General features: G+C 42.8%; 1 protein-coding gene across 6 annotated transcripts in view; it reads right to left on the bottom strand.

Annotated features, from left to right (window-relative positions):
- Nucleotides 1–470: 470 nt before the first annotated feature.
- The window catches only part of LOC121909097 (myomegalin-like), a 44994-nt gene continuing 29906 nt past the window's right edge, over nucleotides 471–15558 (bottom strand). For 3 of the 6 annotated variants that reach the window (XM_042429500.1, XM_042429495.1, XM_042429496.1), the window contains 26 exons: nucleotides 13174–13301; nucleotides 12844–13031; nucleotides 12384–12714; nucleotides 11403–11607; nucleotides 11206–11322; nucleotides 10837–11102; nucleotides 10530–10744; nucleotides 10151–10268; nucleotides 9899–10016; nucleotides 9722–9776; nucleotides 7825–8072; nucleotides 7636–7740; nucleotides 7390–7551; nucleotides 6922–7179; nucleotides 6694–6825; nucleotides 6476–6592; nucleotides 6203–6392; nucleotides 5999–6120; nucleotides 5478–5714; nucleotides 5251–5352; nucleotides 4807–5024; nucleotides 4580–4723; nucleotides 4342–4480; nucleotides 3951–3997; nucleotides 3547–3601; nucleotides 471–2518 (listed from right to left, as the gene is read on the bottom strand). In XM_042429500.1, the coding sequence (XP_042285434.1) occupies nucleotides 2376–2518; nucleotides 3547–3601; nucleotides 3951–3997; nucleotides 4342–4480; nucleotides 4580–4723; nucleotides 4807–5024; nucleotides 5251–5352; nucleotides 5478–5714; nucleotides 5999–6120; nucleotides 6203–6392; nucleotides 6476–6592; nucleotides 6694–6825; nucleotides 6922–7179; nucleotides 7390–7551; nucleotides 7636–7740; nucleotides 7825–8072; nucleotides 9722–9776; nucleotides 9899–10016; nucleotides 10151–10268; nucleotides 10530–10744; nucleotides 10837–11102; nucleotides 11206–11322; nucleotides 11403–11607; nucleotides 12384–12714; nucleotides 12844–13031; nucleotides 13174–13301 (4160 nt within the window). In that variant the 3' untranslated portion in view covers nucleotides 471–2375. Of the gene's footprint in view, nucleotides 2519–3512; nucleotides 3602–3950; nucleotides 3998–4341; nucleotides 4481–4579; nucleotides 4724–4806; nucleotides 5025–5250; nucleotides 5353–5477; nucleotides 5715–5998; nucleotides 6121–6202; nucleotides 6393–6475; nucleotides 6593–6693; nucleotides 6826–6921; nucleotides 7180–7389; nucleotides 7552–7635; nucleotides 7741–7824; nucleotides 8073–9721; nucleotides 9777–9898; nucleotides 10017–10150; nucleotides 10269–10529; nucleotides 10745–10836; nucleotides 11103–11205; nucleotides 11323–11402; nucleotides 11608–12383; nucleotides 12715–12843; nucleotides 13032–13173; nucleotides 13302–15558 lie in introns of all 6 variants that reach the window. The other 3 variants (XM_042429498.1, XM_042429497.1, XM_042429499.1) reach the window with 3 other exon arrangements.

Here is a 15558-nt window from a genome sequence, read left to right as displayed (position 1 = left end):
CTCTATTAAGAAAAAGTCACCTCTGTATCCCTACGGTCTGATCAGACCCGGGTTTTATCATTCGCATGGATAAGGCAAGTCAAAGTGAAGTGAAGAGTTCAAAGTTCAAACTTTGGCAAGTATTGGCAATCCCCCTGTTCCATAAGTTTGATTTTTACAATCGCTGTCATGCATCAACACTCCAGAAAAAAAAAGTACAATCGTTAAAGGAAACTTTGGTATTTTTCAACCTGGGCCCTGTTTTCCCATCTTCTTGTGTCTAAGTGACTGATGGGGACAACAATTCTTGAAAATTATACAGTATTAAGCGAGAGCGCTGCAGGTGTCAGCCGTGAAAAGGGCTGCAATGTAATCTGACGGGGTAATAGCACCCTGTCAATGTACATCCACTAAAAGTGCTTGTTTTTGCCACTGACAGGCTCAGATTGTTATTATAAGTGTCTGACAACATCATGGAAAGGACCATACAGAGAAAAAAAAGTTTACCTTTCACTTGATCCGGTCTGTTTGTTATTGTGTCTAACCAAGTCTCGCTCAAGGAAAAGTGTTCTGAAATCAAGTGAGAGTTGAGCCATGACTTTGAAAATCTTTTGGATAATACTAAGCTCCAACTCTGTCATGGTTGAATATTTAGCTGATTTCAACAACAACTCAACTCTCATGAGATATCAGAACTTCTCCTTGAGTGAGACTTGATTAGACACAATAACAAACAGACCAGATCAAGCGAAAGGTAAAGAAAAACTTTTATTTCTCTGTATGGTTCTTTCCATAATGCTGTTAGACATTTTAGACTTTTAGTGGACATACATTAATGGGGCACAACTGTTCTGTCAGATTACATTGCAGCCCATTTAGCAACTGCCAGCTGAAGCACTTTCACTCAATATTGGACCAATTTCAAAAATTGTTGTTCCCATTAGTCACTTAGACACAAAAAAAATGGGAAAATAGGGTCCAGGTTGAAAAATACCAAAGTTTCCCCTTAACACCGATGTCCTCCTGACATTATGAATGTCACTAATAATCCAGTGTCAGGCAAAGAAATAACAGGAAACCGGTGCGGCGTGATCATTCAAGAAACAACATCATTATTGCACATGCTCGTATGAGAACTCCTACAGAGGAGCTTGAATACGCGTGTTTAGCCTGGTTCCATTTGAGCACTTTACTCTCTTTTCTTTTTACACATTGCAGCACAAATCTAGCTTAGAAATCTCAACTGACCAAATAGAAAATGGCCTTAAAAGCTTAATTGACTCAACTCATCTGTCTCCACTACTTCAAAGTCAGTGTTTAGATGCTTCAAAAAAGCATCTTTAGGACCTAAAAGAGGAGGCTTGTGACAGAAATGGAACCTTTCTCTGGCTTTTGTTCTACTATTCATAACCCTTGGCTGATGGCTGACTAACCATTCATGAGCTTCATCCTACAAATACTGTACATAACAGCGAGTACACGACTACTTAGCAGTGATCACCTACCTACTCTACATTCCTCCACTGTGTTTAGTGATACATTGTGGGTGTCATTGTTCTTTGCATTGCATTTGCAAAAAAAAACCAAAAAAAAAAGTCCTCGTTTAATAAAAGCGCCACGAGAAGTTAACTTGCATTTCTGTGGCAGTCAGAGTTGAGGATTTCTTGTCTTTGAGTGAACCGTGTTCGATCACACATACCGTATGTGTGTACGTGTGTGCAGAATTCCTCTCACAAGCCACGATTAAACATGCATGAACACTCTTATTCCGTCCACACGCTGTCTGGCTCTCAGGAGAAGATACTGTTAGACACAGATCTGGGTGTGTTTTAGAGAAACTTTCTATGGTCAGATTTTGTTTTTAGAAATTTAATTTAATTTTTTAATTTTTCCTTTGTTTATTCTGAAAGTTTCTGTTCTGTAATAAAATCCCTGGAACCAAGATGACCAAAACTTACTGAAACCAGATTGAGAGCACACATCTGCTCTGAGATCAGTGTCTAGGAGCACCTTCAACCAGCTCCATCAGTAGGACGCACGTCACTGAAACCACCAGAGGCACATTTCCAACACCTTCTTCTGTCACACACACAACAAGGCAAACTGCTGACTGTATCACTCAAAGGCAATAATTCATGTGGTGATGTTAGGGGAGTTCGGAGATGGGGGAGGGGAAGGGTGATCAAATTTGGTGAGAGGGTGAGGGGAGTTTGCTAAGGCTCAAGGTGCAGATTATACTGTGCACATATTGCCGGGAAGTGGGGGAGGATGGAGAACTCTCATGGCTGAATGAAGGTAAAGGTTGGGGGGGGGGTGGAGGAGGGTTGGGTCTTGGCTGTTTCAGCATAGAGGTCAGAGGTCAGAGGTGGTAGCATTGAGGCTGGTTCTTTAAAAGTCTAAAGCAGGCATTGGCTGCTGCGCTTCCTCGCTGCCGGACGCTGATTGGCCGCCGCAACCCCGGCGACTCCAGAGGCACCGCTGGTCTTCAGGAAACTGCGATCAGCAGGCTGCTCTCTGGCAGCGCCTCCTGGGTCCTCAGCTGGATTTAGGAGGAAAACAAGATGTAAGTAAACAACTGTAAGGTGGTTTGATAAATCTGACAAACTGCAGGCGAGGTGAAATGTTAAAAACAAATAGAACCACTGCGTGGAGTGGTTTGCTGTGCATGTTAGTTGTAGTAAGATTCCCAAAATACAGGTGCTTGCAGATGAAGAGCTGAGGATGAGTGATTAGAGAATAACACACAATCCCTCACAAACACACTTGCTATGTTTTTGCCTGCTGGTATGAACAGAAGTAGCTGTTTATGACGCCTCTCGATCCTCAGACTGAAGGGCAGCAGAAACCACATATTAGTGTGTACATCCTCGATAGGTGATACTGTGACAGCATATGCACAGAATGGAAACTATGCAGTGTGTGGTTATTTTGGCACTCACTGTGTGTCTGAAGCTGTAAATAGACTCGACCTTAACAGATGTAGAAGTAAGTAACAGTTTGGAGCAGAAGCGGTTTAGTAGATGGGGTGTGTATGTAATTTGGTGTCAGTGTTGTGGGTTTTTAAACACCTTATTCAGCTCACACAGTTATTTACAGTAGCTGAGTTGCTGTACAGGGATGTACAGGTTGTAGCCAGTGTTTCCAACACAATTGGTCACAGTGTGGTCCAAACATTGGTATAATTAAGCTGTACGTGTGTGTGATCATCTTGTTTTCCACTCAGGATATTTTTATTATTATTATATTTGCATCATCTCTATTATCTCATATGTTATATTATATATTATGTTATATATTTTAATAAAGCAGTGATGTCATAAAACACTAAAAAGAAAGTCAAACGTTACGACAGTCAGATGGCATGGTAAAGCAGTGATGTCAGCATGATTAGAAACAGCAAATCCACAAGGAGGTAAAAGCTGCCCCAGACCACAGCGTCACCATCACGTTTACTTTTACAACTACAGTTGAACTGCTAGGGATAAACTACTACAGTCAGGCCAATTAGATGCAGTATCTGGGACAATGTCTACCTGTTCGCAAGACCACAAGATGTCTGACAATTACCAGCACAAGGAGAGGAAGAGGAGGAGCTTAGAGAGGAAAGTCTCAGCTCATTCTTCTGGAAGTTTTCAAGAAAGAGAAGGAAAGAGGAGAGAGGAGAGGAGAGGAGAGAAGAGAACAGAAGAGGAGAGAAGAGAAGAGAGCAGAGGAGAAGAGAGGAGAGGAGAGGAGAAGAGAGGAGAGGAGAAAGAGACAAATGTAGGACGAAGGAACAAGTGAGACAGAAAAGCCAAAAAAGATGATTTCACATATATAATAAATACTAAATAAAGACTAACATTGGGGACACCAGTGACATCACAACATACAATATCGATACACATAATACTGTGAACTATGGAGTATGCAGTATATACATTATGTAAGTGATACACTGAATAAGTGAGGTAAGCAGTGATTTTGCTTACCTCTAAATTTGTCCTTGCTTTCTTCAGCACATCACGAGTCCTTGACACTGCAAAAATACACAAAAAAAGATATGCTACAGTGCTATCACATGACCACAAGAGCACAGTGATGGTAATGTTGGCGCTTTATATGCTATACACATTAATAAGTGCAAACACCAGATAAAATAGCCTTTCCTTTTAGGTATTTTTTGCATTATAAGCTAGTGTAAAAAAGGCAATCTTGTGTTTTTAAAGTCTGCGGAGGCTTGTGTATTACAGATCTGTGAGTTATTATTTCTGTCAAACCTGGAAGTTCTTGACATTTCCAATAAGGAACAGACAATGTTGTCTACTGAGACTCTGTCTCTCTCTCACACATGCGTACACACAAGCCTACATAAAGACTTACGCTGGTTGACTATGAAGTGCTCCATGCTCTCCTTGGTGCGGCTGGTGCTCCTCAGTCTTTGAATTGTCCCCTTAAGAACCTCTTCCTGCTCTGATATACGCAGCTTTAGGGACAAGATCTCCTCTTGCATACACTGCTCCTGCACAAACACACATGCAAAGCAACATTAATTACATGTTTGACTGTCAAAGCTCTTAAAGATCAGGCCAGTCATGAAATATTAAACTGCTTTCCAAACCTTCTTAAGGTTTTGGATGGAAGGATCAGTGCTGGGCAGTGCTGCCCTCCAGAACATCTTCAGCAGAGACATCACCTCCTCCAAAATCTGCCTCAGAGTCTTAGTGTTGGTCAGAAGACTCTTCACACATCCATAGTCCAGCACCTGCATAGAGAGGTCAGTCAGATACTGGTGCTTTCAAATTACGTCTGTTATAAAAATATTCTTTTGGCCACTTTGGCTCTCACCAGCTCTCTGTTCTGTTTCTGCCCCCCCTCCAGCAGTGGTGGGCCCAGGCAGGCCTGCAATGTTGTCTCCATGCGCTGGACAAGGCTCCGGCCCTCTAAGACTTGCTGCTGCAGAGCGCTGAAGTCATCCACATGACCGATGGCGTGACGGCCGTTACGGTTTGAAAATGATCCGTCAGGGGCCTCACCCTCCAACTCAGAGTGAGGATCGAGAGGGTCTGATGAAGATAAAAGAACAGTATTTTTAGGACTTTGAATGTATGTTTTAATGTTGAAAGAGACAATTTTGTGGGGTTCAGAAGTGATTAAAATAATACGGTGACAAGCACATTAGCATCAAAACAAGGGGTTATAATTTTTAGAAAGCAATACAATCTCTGTACAATAAATCCACAAGTTAAAGACAGATTAAGCTGCAGTCATGCAGAGCAGATTAAGTCACACCATTGGCAGTGCTATGGCTGTCATCCAGGTCTGAGTAGGGCGGACCGGGAGATCCACAGTTAAACAGACCAATGTCCCTGACAGGTGGAGACGGAGCTGGGTCTGTGGAGCACACAGATATACAAACCAGGCTTGGACACACAGCAAACCACACAATACCACACTGAGTGTTTTGCACTATGTATGTACTATATGTAGACTCATAAGTAGAGGAGGTTGTCTCTTACCGTGCAGCAGCTGTCGTCTGTAGAAGTTTTCTCTCTGAGGGCTGGCAGTGAGGGCAGAGAGGGAAGGAGTGCGAGGAGAGCCGACACCCAACTTCTGTTCCAGCTGTTTGTGGAGCTCCAGCTGCTTGAGGGCGCTGTTCTCCTGGACACTGTTCTGCAGCTGGGCCCGTAAACTCCTCACCTCCCCCAACAGCTCCCCAAGCTCCACTGGTAGACCTGGGAGCTCACACAGGTAGCCTAAAGATAAAATAGAAAATCACTGGAGAGTCTGACAGGACATACTTCTGCTCTATGGAGTACAATAAAACTTTGATTACATGGTTGTCAATACTTGTATAGATGTATAAAGCTACGTTAAGGTAAAATGAAGCAAAATGAATGCATGTTCCACTGTTAACACCAGTGTTGTACTTAAAATTACCACCAGATGGCGTCAGAGTAAGGCCTTTTTAAATCCTTACATGTAATGGCTTACACTAAAAAAGTTTTTTTTGTAGCTTGTGTGTAAACAGCAGACTGACCTTTGCTGGCCTTTGTGCTGGAACACACACGATCGTAAACTTGCAGTTCACTCTGCAGGGAGTGGATGAGCTCCCTGCTCTCACACAGCTGCTGCTGCAGTAGAGACACCTCATGCTGGAGCCTGAGGAAGAACAAATACAGATACTGTAAAGGCAGAGAACAAGACACAGTCACAGTTTCTGTATGTTTGTGAGAACACCAACCTGTTGGTTTTCTCCTGACTGGCCTGTCGTTCCTGCCTTAATGTGTGTATCTGCTGTCCCTGCTCCTGACTGTGGGCCTGGAGTCGTCTTAACTCCTCCTTCCACTGCTCAGCCTCCAGCTCTGCTTGCTTCAGGCGTGCACGTGCTGTAAACACCGCCTCTCGCAGCTGCACCAGCTCCTCGCACGTGTCTGAGGATAGAGGAGAGTCCAATTAGGTTTGTATAAAAAACACACACACACACAAAAAAAAATTATACTTTCAGATGAAGTACCTGTGCTGGCCTGCAGGCGAGACTGTAAACTGAGGTTTTCTTCTTTCAGGACTCTGATTTCATTAGACAGCTGACTGACTGTATCCAGTCCCTGGATGTAGATGTTTGTTGGTGCTCCTAGACAATAAAACATGAGTTATTGTATGTCATGTCTTAGATAAACCAGTGATAATGTTACTTCAAAGTGTGTGTGTTTGTGTGTGTGAGATCGACAGTACCTCCATCACGCCCAGCGGTGGCCAGTCTTTCTTCCAGCTGCTGTCGGAGCCTCTCGTTTGTCCTAATGGACTCCTCCAGACGCTGACGAAGACACCTCACCTCCCGCAAGTGCTCCTCTATCAAATTTACCCCTAAAGACAAAACAGCATTACAATAATATTCTAATAATCATTCAACTGCTTGCTCAAGTGTACGTCTTACTTCTTGAGTCACAGACAGCAACATACCTGCATGACTATTTCCTAGTTGATGTCCAGGTGATCCAGAGAAGCTTCCGACTTGCTGAGCCATGTTGTCCATGTCCCACAAAGTCCCCCCTGTCACTAGACCTGAGTCAGACTTCAGCGAGTGGCCTTCAGGAATACCACTCAGCTGGTACTGTTGAAAGGCATGATGGGATAGCGGGCTGTAGGTGGAGAGGTCGTGCTGATTGCGGGCACCAGGTGAGAGAGTGAACAGAGCCTTATCATGGGGAACTGTGAAGCCTGCAACCACACACACACACACACATACAAAAGGGAGGAGATGTGTAAAACATGATGAGAAAACGTTCACAGGAAAATAGAGGATTGTTAGTTCAAATTTTAATCTATGCAGGTGAGACGGTGGTTGCATATAGGAGAAAGTTGGAGAGTTATTTCTTTGAATTTCTTTGTTTAGAAAGTGAGTGTCACACATTCTCCCTGTCCCCTCACCCCTGTTCTGCTCATTCATCTGTTTGTACAGTGTGTCCAGCTCTGGGCGAACAGCGATCACAGACAGGGCCCTGGGCCGGGTGTCAGAAGTGACTTCCATACCCCAGACGTCAGGGCCAGAGGGGACAGAGAAGGAGGAGGAAACAGGCTCATTGACAAGGGCTGGAGGAGAATGACAGGAAGTGACATGAAGGAAGAGAGAAGACATTTTTGGGGTACTTTGCACGCCTTCTGTGAGTCCCATACCTCTGGAGAACTGAGTGGTCAAAGCCACAGGGGCTGAGGAAAGCATGTTGGGACAGCTGTGGGAAGACTTGAGGAGGCCACGAGGAGAAGGGATGGATGGACGGACTAGAAGAGGGGGATGGAAGGTGAATGGATAGAAAAGAGGTATTTCATGCAACAAAAGAAAAAAATAAAGAGCGTCAATAATACCATCTTGTTCTGATCCGTGTCCTGGCTGCCGCAGTTGTTGCTCCTCCTGATATTCTCTGGCGTCTAAATCAGAACTGAGCTCCAGGTCTTCATTGGTTCGATACTCATCGGACACCAGAGAGGTCCTGTCTGAATGGTCGGTGGTCTCAGAGAGGGCTTGACAGCTGGACGGAGTCTCTGGACGCTGCTGCAGCTTGGTGTGGAGAGACTCAATGATTTTATCTTTCTGCTGGAGCTCCTTACTCAACCTACAGGTGCACATGAGGATGAAGATCAACCATTAGATTCTCAGCTGTCAGCTAGTGATGAAAAAATAAAGCATGTCCATAACAGCAGGCTACTATTATGGACGCTGTTTAATTTTTCCCGTTATTTATGTGCATGAATAGTAAAGCATACAACATTTTGTCAAATGCTGTATTATTTTATTCACTCTTAAAAATAGGTTTGTCATTCAGCCCATATGTGAAGAGTCTGACTTGTTAATTTTTTATTGTTTGATCTTTGAACTCACTGGAAAGCTTTTTTTTAAATTGTTCTGCTGATAAAAAATAAATAAAAATGAAATAAAAAGATGCTTAGAGAAGGTGGGAGAAACAACCCAGCTGTCTTTTTTGTTATTTAAACAAATACAGTATATTAATTTGTCCATCTTGCAATTAATACATAATAAAGCCAGTCTTCGGACCAATCTGCAACCAGTTATGAGTAACTGTTATTTTCACTGGAGCTCTAAAAGTAAAAGTTAATATGCCTGCATGAAGTAACCAAATGTGTTTCTCTCTTACTCTTGCAGTTGCTGGTGCATTAATTCCCTGTCTCTCTCCAACAGCATCCTAAGAAAGGTTGTCTGTCTTGCTTGGCCTTGGCCACCACTCACAGAAGAAGACCACAGAGAGTCCCTGTATATGGAGCTGCTCTTAGAAATCATAGCTTTCCACAGAGGAGCCATTTAAGTGTCAGAAAAATCCAAAAACAAAGTATAAGTCCTTGATTCACTACAGACAGAGGTGAGTGAGCCTTGTCTCAGAAATGAATATCCACCAGAAATACTGACTAGACTTGTTGCTGTCTGCTGGTTCTACTTATTTTACCCAGAACTCTTACACAGCCCTATAAACTATATGTATCTAGAAACAAATTTAAAGCAAAAACTGGTGCTGCACATGTCCAAATAAAAGAAATCCATAAATAAGTGACTCCTGATAGATCCAACAGGAGCATCTCTCCATTCAGCAGGCTGCGACTGAAAGAGGGAACAACACTAAAGGACTCTCACACTGAGCCTCTTAACCCCAGCTGGTGGGACACCTGCAAGTCATCTGTTCAACTAAAGCAACTTAACAGCAAAGGATCTGCGCTGCTGCTTGTGTGTGGATTAACAGGAACCTTCTGTCTCCTCTCTACAGTAAGGAGCCATGTGGACAGCTCCTCGCATGCCACAGCGTGTCACATGACAGAGTAAATTAATCACCTGGACTGACTTAGTGCTCTACAATGAAAGCTAATTACTTACGGGGAGGTTGCTTTGTTGTTGCAAAGGTTTAGAGGTTGGGATTTTTTCAGTTTTGTTTTATGAGAGCCAATCTTAAGAAAGCTACATATGAAACCACTTTACAGGTGTGTAAATGCAAGATTTAAGCTAAATCTTTACTCACTTTGTGGGTGAATCATGAGGAAGATTATGATTCAGTTGTGGGTCTACACACTGATTTCTAGTCTTTAAACTAGTAAATGCTCACCTGTCATTCACATGTGCAGGTATGTGACTAACCACAAGTGCAGGTAATATACACCAGTATTACCACATAGCTATTACATGCCATGCAAATAGCTACAGTGGACTCATACATATGCATTTACAAACAATATAAACTATATGATTCAGCTGACTCACCGTAGGGCAAGCAACTCATGACCTGTCTTGTCATCATGGCTGTCTGCATGGTCTCCTATGGACATAAAACAGCAGAGAGGGGAAAAAACGTTGAAATTTGGGCAGAAAAGAAGCACAAGAATGTGAAACTGTAATTGTCTTTTTGTCTGCCTGTAGAGATAGGATGATGTTTCTTACGTCCACTGATCTTGGTGACCACTCTTTGTGCCAGGGCAGAGCTCTGTGCCAGCTGTTCTCTAAAACTCTGGCCCATGTAGTAATCAATATCATTGGCTCGCAGCAGCTCCTCAAAGGCCTGTACATTGTTGAGAAATTAAGCAGGTGTGAAAATATGGACTATAAAATGTAGCTCTCCCCTTGTTTATATTCTTTTCCAGTGTTGGGACAATATAGGAAATGAATTATTTGTGAGGAAGGATTTTGCAGTACCTTGGTGGTATCTCCCAGGTGTTGGGTTAGGATATGGCAGATTCCTTGCCCCTCTCTCATCCTCTGCCTCAGGTGGGACAGCTCACGAGCTTGTGCCTGGATCAGAGAGTTGTACTTCCTGTGATGAGAGGAAGAGAGAGACCCAGAAGGACACAAGGAACCACAGAATTAATAGAGATGTTATTACTCTTTCAGAGCTTTAAGGGCTATTAGCCACATGACTAACCATTCCCATGTGCTTGTGTTAACTGATTCTAGATATAGTAAACGTGCCTTAAGGTACACAGCGACTATAGAGGCAGCAAGAACAATAGCTAACACTTATTATCATTAACCCCTTCTATCTTTTCCTCCTGGCTCTCTATCTCTGTCCACTCACCCGGGCCAGGTGGCACATTTCCCTTCTTCTGCTTGAACTTTTCCCTCCAGTTTGGATGTCTTCAGCTGTGCCTCCAGTGATGCAACACGTGCCATCAGTTCTTGCAGCTCCCTGCTGGGCTTGGACCCTGAACGAATGGCTTGGGTGTCAGACATCCAGCCTTCATCCTCTTCCACACCACTCGGGGCTGGTGAAGTCTCAAAGGCCCAGTTTACCTACAAAGCCAGAATAAAATGGATGAATGAATTCATGACTCTAAAAGAAAGTTAAACACCATCAGTAATGCAGAGCAGCTGGTCAGTGTTACCTTGCGTGGGGTGCGCTCCAGGCTGGAAGCGTAGTCACTTGTGGCAGACAGCGAGCGGACACGCAGCTGCAACCCACGGATCACCTTGTGGCAGCGGGTCAGTTGTGAGCGGAGATCCTGGACCAGATGCTGGAGAGAAGCTGACTCATCCCCCATTTCATCATAAGCACCTCTGTTATTGCTGTTACCAGTGTACCAGCTGCCACCCACCCCCTCATAGTCCTGATGATGGGACAGCGACGTGCACATCTCTAGGTCATCAAACTCTGAGGGAGGGAGAGATGAGGAGGAATGTTGATGCATGATTAATGAGAGTGTTTACAGGAGAAAAATAATAATGGTTGTTAAGGTTTAAGATAAATTTGTCACCTGGGCTGCTGGCGTCTTCTCTCTCAGCTTCGTTCTCACTGCGACCACAAGTCTCATAACCCAGATCCTGAAGATCCACCTGCACCTGCTTACTGGCCTGCTGGACAGACGTCTCCGCTGCAGATACACAAAAGACATATGTGTCCTTATATGTGTCTATCAACGTGACTCCATACATGTTCCTGACAGTGACTCACTGAGCAGATCCCTGTAGTCCTTCAGTTGTTCAGCCTGAGCGTGAACTGTGGCCTCAGACACCATCAGCCTCTCCTGCAGCTCTCTGTTCTCCTGGCGGCTCAGAGCCAGATCAGAGCACAGACGGGCCGCCTGCTCTCGGAGACCCTCGTCTATATCCTGCCAGAGCGCTCCCACCTCACTCCTGTCACCAGCAGGCTCCACCTCCTGCAACAGCAAAGTGTTTAAGCAACCGTGTAATAGCAAGCGTAACACAAAAAGGAGAGGATATCACAGGTACATTTTAATCGTTTTAAAAATATTTTTCAATGAGCCTCCCTAGCAGTAACTGTAGTGATGTTTTAATGTGAAAAAGCAGGCACAGCAGGCAGGACTCATTCACTTATATAAACAACCACGGGACTGAAAGAACAAAACACACCGTAAATAGAAGCTGCAAATAGCGATCACAGTGGTGAGAAGTCGAACAGGGCCTGGAGGCAAAGCTGCTCTACACAGCTTGTTGAAAGTTATCTGATTATTTTTCAGAATGAAGTTTTACATGCTGATAAGTTCAAATACATGATCCTCATAATGCAGCCTGATTACTGACAGTAGGAAAATAACAGCAGTTGCGTGCAACAATTATCTAAAACTGTAAAGGGAACCATCCTTCAAAATGAACTTTAACTTCTGATACTTTGGTACTAGCAGTTACAGAATTAAAATTTTCTTTAATAAGGAACATTTAATCAAGTATTTTTCAATGTTTACATCCATCACTTGAGCACTGCATGTCACAGTAAAAATGACAATATTGTACAAAGAGTGGGCAAAATAACATCAAACTTACATGTAATCCTTCACAATGACCCTACAAAGAATAAAGACTAAGATAGATTTGCAGCAGGTTCCTAAAATATCAGTGATGGTTTGTAGCTGCAGATGTAAGTCACTCAAACTTCTTCATTACTTTATTTTTATTTAAATGTTTAATGTGTTACCGTCTCAGGCTGGTGTTTGTAGTGATGAGATGTCAGCGTGCCGGGCTCCAGAGAGCATGGCCGTGTGCAGTGCCTTTTCCCCCGCTCTTCGCTCAGACTAACACACGGAGGACCACGTTTTCCCACTGGCACTGAAGATGTTTCCTCCTCTTCATCTTCTTCCTCCTCCTCAATATCCTCCTCCTCCTCTTCTTCCTCCTCCTCCTCTTCCTCTTCCTGGTTCAGGCTCCTGTGATTCTCCTCTGTGTTAGTCCTTAGTCCCAGGACTCCAGCCCGTCCTTGGTTTGCTTTCAGGAACTGGTTTTCCTGCTGCAGCCTCTGCAGTGCACTCCTAGGAGGTAATGGAAAGAAACACAAATAGACATAAGATTAATGTTGCCATCACCAAGACAAGATCAACAATACAATCAAATTTTAGCTCCAATCAGTTTCCTGATGATCTTTAGAGACAAATATGCACCTCATCTGAGCCACAGAGGTGTATCCATCCCTCTCCAGCTGTGACCTTATTTCTTCAAGCTCTCTTTCAAGTGTTGTCTTTGCTTTCTCGAGCTGCTGTAAGTCTCTCTCCCCATTGGCTCGCTGGGCCAGCAAACCCCTCACCAGCCCTCCAGACACACCCTCAGGTCCGCTGGCCCTTCCAGATGTCTAAACATTCAGAAAAAAAAAGATAAAATACTGTATGTTATTATAAAAATCATGGGATTGGGGAAAGTGCTTTTTATCAATGTTTAAACTCAGAAAATATACATAAAGTAAAGTAAATTCAAATGTAAATAAAGTATTTTACCTGAATGGAGGCCAAACTTCTAGCTGTCACTTTCTCATCGTCCTCCTCTATGCTGTCGGTGAACTCGTCGCTGCTGCCGTCTTCATCATCCCCCTCCTCCTCCTCCTCCTCCTCCTCTGTGCTGAGCTCTAGAAACACAACAACCATATAAGGACAAGATCCACTTGTATACTTTTGTTTTTGTTTATTTCTTAATCCTCTGTTATTCTCCTTGTTCTTGCCATTTTTACATGTCTTCCTCTCTAGTGTTCACTCTCTGTCCCATTTTTTCCTCAACTCTGAATCACCCCTCTGGAAGTCATGGGACTAAAGGGAAATGTTATGTCATATGTTCCCAGCCAGCCAGAATCACTCGAGGCGGTGCAACCCAGCATGAGTGAGTGTGTGTGTGTTGATGAGAAACAGTGTGAAACTTTAAACACTTAAAACTGAGAAAAATGTGTCATATGTCATATTGACTCACATGATAATTGTGTGCCAAAATAAAATATATATGCAGAATATACTTCACTCTGCGTTATTTAAATAATATACACTCTGTATAATGGACACACACACACACATACACACACACAAAGAGCAAGAGAGGAACACATAAATGGATGTTGGTTTACTGCCAGGAAGCAGAGGCTCAGTGGAAAGTGACGGGCAGGAATTTAAAGGAAAATTGTTTTACATAATACACCCCAATGATGCACAATACACACATACACACACATCAGACATTGGTCACTTTTGGGGACATTACATAGACTTACATTAATTTCCTGGAAAATTAACCTAACCCTAACCTTAACCACTGACCCCAAAAATCAGCTTTTTCCCAATTGAGGACATGTCCTCAACTGGACAAGCTGTCCCCAATTAACTGTTCCTAAGTCTGAAATTTGTCCCCAAAAGTAGTCTATGACAGACCACACACACACACACACATACACACACACACATATGCTGTGCAGAGCTATATGTGAATTATAGGGGTATGGGTGTGTATCTACAGTTGCTCAGTGCATTGTTGCAGCTTATTATGTTACTGTATTATTAACTGAAAGTGTCTCCACCCTCAAACAAGTATGACAGTTAAATATAGTAAATCTTTGTGCCACTATAATAGCATGGCATCAAATTCATGGAGAGAAACTGCTGGGTTATTCTTGATTGAACAATGTGCACTGTAAGCCAGACTGGGTGAATATGGGGCCCTGTTTACACACTGTGACCTCTCACACTGTGGACATGTAGAGGGGGCGCTACTTGAAGCTGTTTTTATGTTGTTTGGTGTATTTGCAATTTAAACTAACATGAATTTCATTTTTTCAGAAATATCATGGACATTCAGTGACAGGGCTCACGTGAGCTTCCCTTATTTGGTGCATTTTGTGTTTTAGTGTTGTGAATATCTAAGTGGACATTACAGCAGAACAGCCATGCAAACATGAAAACCATGCCACAATCTCATGCATCACGGAGCAAGGACATGAAGAAACAATAGTTTCACATAGACCCTGAATTATCAAAAGAAATCTGTTGACAAGCTCTGATATGTTTGACAATATTTAAAATTGTTATGTATGTGTGTAACTGTGATTATCAAAGTGCATATTATGATAAACTGGGAGACAAACTGATGAAGTCGAGGACAACTTGGAATTGCTATTTCTACTATGAGGAACCTCTATGAAAACAAGCACACTGTGAGGTTGTTCTGAGGAGAGATGGAAGGTACATAAAGGATCAAGTAGGGAATTTCAGGTTTGGGATATTCTTGAGACAAATTCCCAAATTAAACACAACAAACAGAAATCCATAACAGAAGTGCTTTTGACAAAAAGCCAGCACATGTTTTATTTCTGTTGCATTTAAAATACAAATGAAGTGTTGACAAGGATTCCATCTTTGAGGCAAGATGAGAGATCAGGGCACAAATGTTGAGAAAATGTACTCTACCTAATATAAATATTAAATGGGAAAATATTATTTCTGGCATTCACATCTCATGTGACTTACAGAGAAGACAGTGCAGACTAGCAAATTACCTGCTATTATAATTTACTGGTATCTCGGTGCAAAGCAGAGCTTAAGTTCAACAAGCAGGTAAACTACAAACAATAGATATAATCTTAAATTACCATAAAGTTATCTACCATCGCATATCGAATATGGCTGACCTCACGGCTCATGCATATCTTTTAAGACTAAAATTAGAGCAGAGCAGGTTTACATTATAAAACTGTGTATGAAAGTCAGAGGGAAGGACTGAGCTGAAGGAAACTACTTGGCCATCTTTTTGGATTTTTTTGGGCCTGGAGTAAATGTGCACATCCTGTATACAAAGAGATGGTATAAAACAAATGATGGATGGCGAGACGTTTCACTGTAAGGCAT

This window comes from Thunnus maccoyii, chromosome 12 (genome assembly GCF_910596095.1).
Source record: "Thunnus maccoyii chromosome 12, fThuMac1.1, whole genome shotgun sequence".
NCBI lineage: Eukaryota > Metazoa > Chordata > Actinopteri > Scombriformes > Scombridae > Thunnus > Thunnus maccoyii.
The sequence above is the reverse complement of the archived record's forward strand: the minus strand, read 5'-3'. Positions and strand labels throughout refer to the sequence as shown.